Source organism: Penaeus chinensis, chromosome 36 (genome assembly GCF_019202785.1).
Source record: "Penaeus chinensis breed Huanghai No. 1 chromosome 36, ASM1920278v2, whole genome shotgun sequence".
Lineage (NCBI taxonomy): Eukaryota > Metazoa > Arthropoda > Malacostraca > Decapoda > Penaeidae > Penaeus > Penaeus chinensis.
The window spans coordinates 25,728,677-25,731,176 of NC_061854.1; the positions used below are offsets into that span (position 1 = coordinate 25,728,677).

The following is a 2,500-nucleotide window of genomic DNA, read 5'->3' on the forward strand; positions in this document are numbered from 1 at the left end:
CACACACACACACACACACACACACACACACACACACACACACACACATATATGTATATATATACACATACATATACATATATGTATATATATATATACATATATATATGTGTGTGTGTGTGTGTGTGTATGTATATACACACACATACACACATATAAAATGCATATATATATATATATATATATATATCTATATATATATCTATATATCTATATATATATATATATATATATATATATATATATATAAACCATATATATATGTGTGTGTGTATATATATACACACACACACGCATATATATATATATATACATATGTATGTGTGTGTGTGTGTGTGTATGTTATGTATGTCTATATATATATATATATATATATATATATATATGCACACACACACACACACACACACACACACACACACATACACATACACATACACACACACACACACACACACACACACACGCGCGCGCACACACACACACACACACACACACACACACACACACACACACACACACACACACACACACACACACGCATGCACACATATAGAATCAAATAGTCACATATACATTACTTATGCATATACACGCATGCAGTAAGCCTATAGGACAGGGGCACAGATTCTGCGATTCGCAATAAGAGTTTGATAGATAAACCCCAATAGCTTTTCCCTGTGTTGCATTAGACACTTATTTATTTATTTAGGTATTCTTCCGTGCCGGTGTCCTGGGTCAGCTGGAGGAGATTCGCGATGACCGCCTGGCCATGGTCCTATCCTGGCTGCAGGCCTGGATCCGTGGGTACATCAGCCGCATACAGTACAAGAAGCTTCAGGAGCAGCGCGTCGCCCTCATCGTCGTGCAGCGTAACCTTAGGAAGTACCTCAAGCTCCGCAACTGGCCTTGGTACCGCATGTGGCAGAAGGTCAAGCCGCTCCTCAACGTCACTCGCGTCGAGGACGAAATGCGCGCCCTCGAGGAGAAGGCGGCCAAGGCCCAAGAAGACTATGAACGCGAAGCTAAGCTTCGCAAGGAGCTCGAGGTTGCCAACGTTACTCTTCTTGAGGAAAAGAATAACTTGCTGGTTGCTCTTGAATCTACAAAAGGAAACGTGGCTGACTTCCTTGACAAGCAGTCAAAACTCCAGAGCCAGAAGGCTGATCTTGAAGCCCAGCTTAATGTAAGTGTGGGATTTTCATCAATGTGAATACTTTGGTATTTGCTCATTAAGATTTTTGGCAGCTCACATTTTGTTTCAGGATCATTAAAGCTTATTTTTTTTACAGGAAACAACTGAACGTTTGCAAAATGAAGAAGAATCCCGTAACCAACTGTTTCAGACTAAAAAGAAGTTAGAACAAGAAATTAATGGTTTCAAGAAGGATATTGAAGACTTTGAATTGACCATCCAAAAATCAGAGCAAGACAAGGCAACAAAGGATCATCAGATCAGGAATCTCAATGATGAGATCGCTCACCAGGATGAACTCATCAACAAGGTGAACAAGGAAAAGAAGCATCTGCAGGAATGCAACCAGAAGACAGCCGAGGACCTTCAGGGTATTGAGGATAAATGCAATCATCTTAATAAGGTGAAGTCCAAGCTTGAGCAAACGCTTGATGAGCTTGAGGATTCTCTTGAACGTGAAAAGAAGCTGCGTAGTGAAGTGGAAAAAGCAAAGAGGAAGGTTGAAGGTGACCTAAAGCTTACTCAGGAAGCTGTTGCCGATCTAGAGCGCAACCACAAGGAGTTGGAGCAAACTATCCAGCGCAAGGACAAAGAAATTGCTGCTCTTGCTAGCAAACTTGAAGATGAACAAGGGCTGGTTTCCAAGTCACAAAAACAGACAAAGGAACTACAAGCCAGAATTGAAGAACTCGAGGAGGAAGTAGAACATGAGCGCCAAGCCCGTGCTAAAGCAGAGAAATCCAAAACTCATTTGGGCCGCGAGTTAGAGGAACTTGGTGACCGCCTGGATGAAGCTGGAGGAGCCACAGCAGCTCAAATTGAGCTCAACAAGAAGCGTGAAGCTGAACTTGTCAAACTGCGGCGAGATATTGAGGAAGCCAACATTCAGCATGAAGCCGCTCTAGCCAGTCTGCGGAAAAAGCATAATGATGCAGTTGCAGAAATGTCGGAGCAAATCGACCATCTTAATAAGATGAAAGCCAGGTCAGTGAAGCTTATTACACACACATTATCTTTTCCTTAATGACATACCCTATACTTAGTACAACATTTAATAATGCGGTGTGGAATTCCTTCAGGACTGAGAAAGACAAGGACGCCATGAAACGTGAGGGAGAAGATGCCAAGGCAGCCATGGATGGTCTCGTTCGTGATAAGGTGAGAGAGAACAGTCCTTGGAAGATTATGTTAATATAACAAGTAAAAATTAAACTAATGTTTATATTATTTATTTCTACAACTGATAGTATTACCATCACTGCATGGTATTTTTAAATATAATTGATGGCATTACATTTATTGACA

At 41.0% G+C, this 2,500-nt stretch overlaps 1 protein-coding gene across 2 annotated transcripts in view; it reads left to right on the forward strand.

Annotated features, from left to right (window-relative positions):
* LOC125044722 (myosin heavy chain, muscle-like) overlaps positions 1-2,500 on the forward strand; it is a 14,712-nt gene that overhangs the window by 9,504 nt on the left and 2,708 nt on the right. For both annotated transcript variants that reach the window (XM_047641602.1, XM_047641603.1), the window contains exons 16-18: positions 713-1,186; positions 1,293-2,179; positions 2,275-2,353. In XM_047641602.1, coding sequence (XP_047497558.1) covers positions 713-1,186; positions 1,293-2,179; positions 2,275-2,353 — 1,440 coding nt within the window. The remainder of the gene's footprint in view (positions 1-712; positions 1,187-1,292; positions 2,180-2,274; positions 2,354-2,500) is intronic.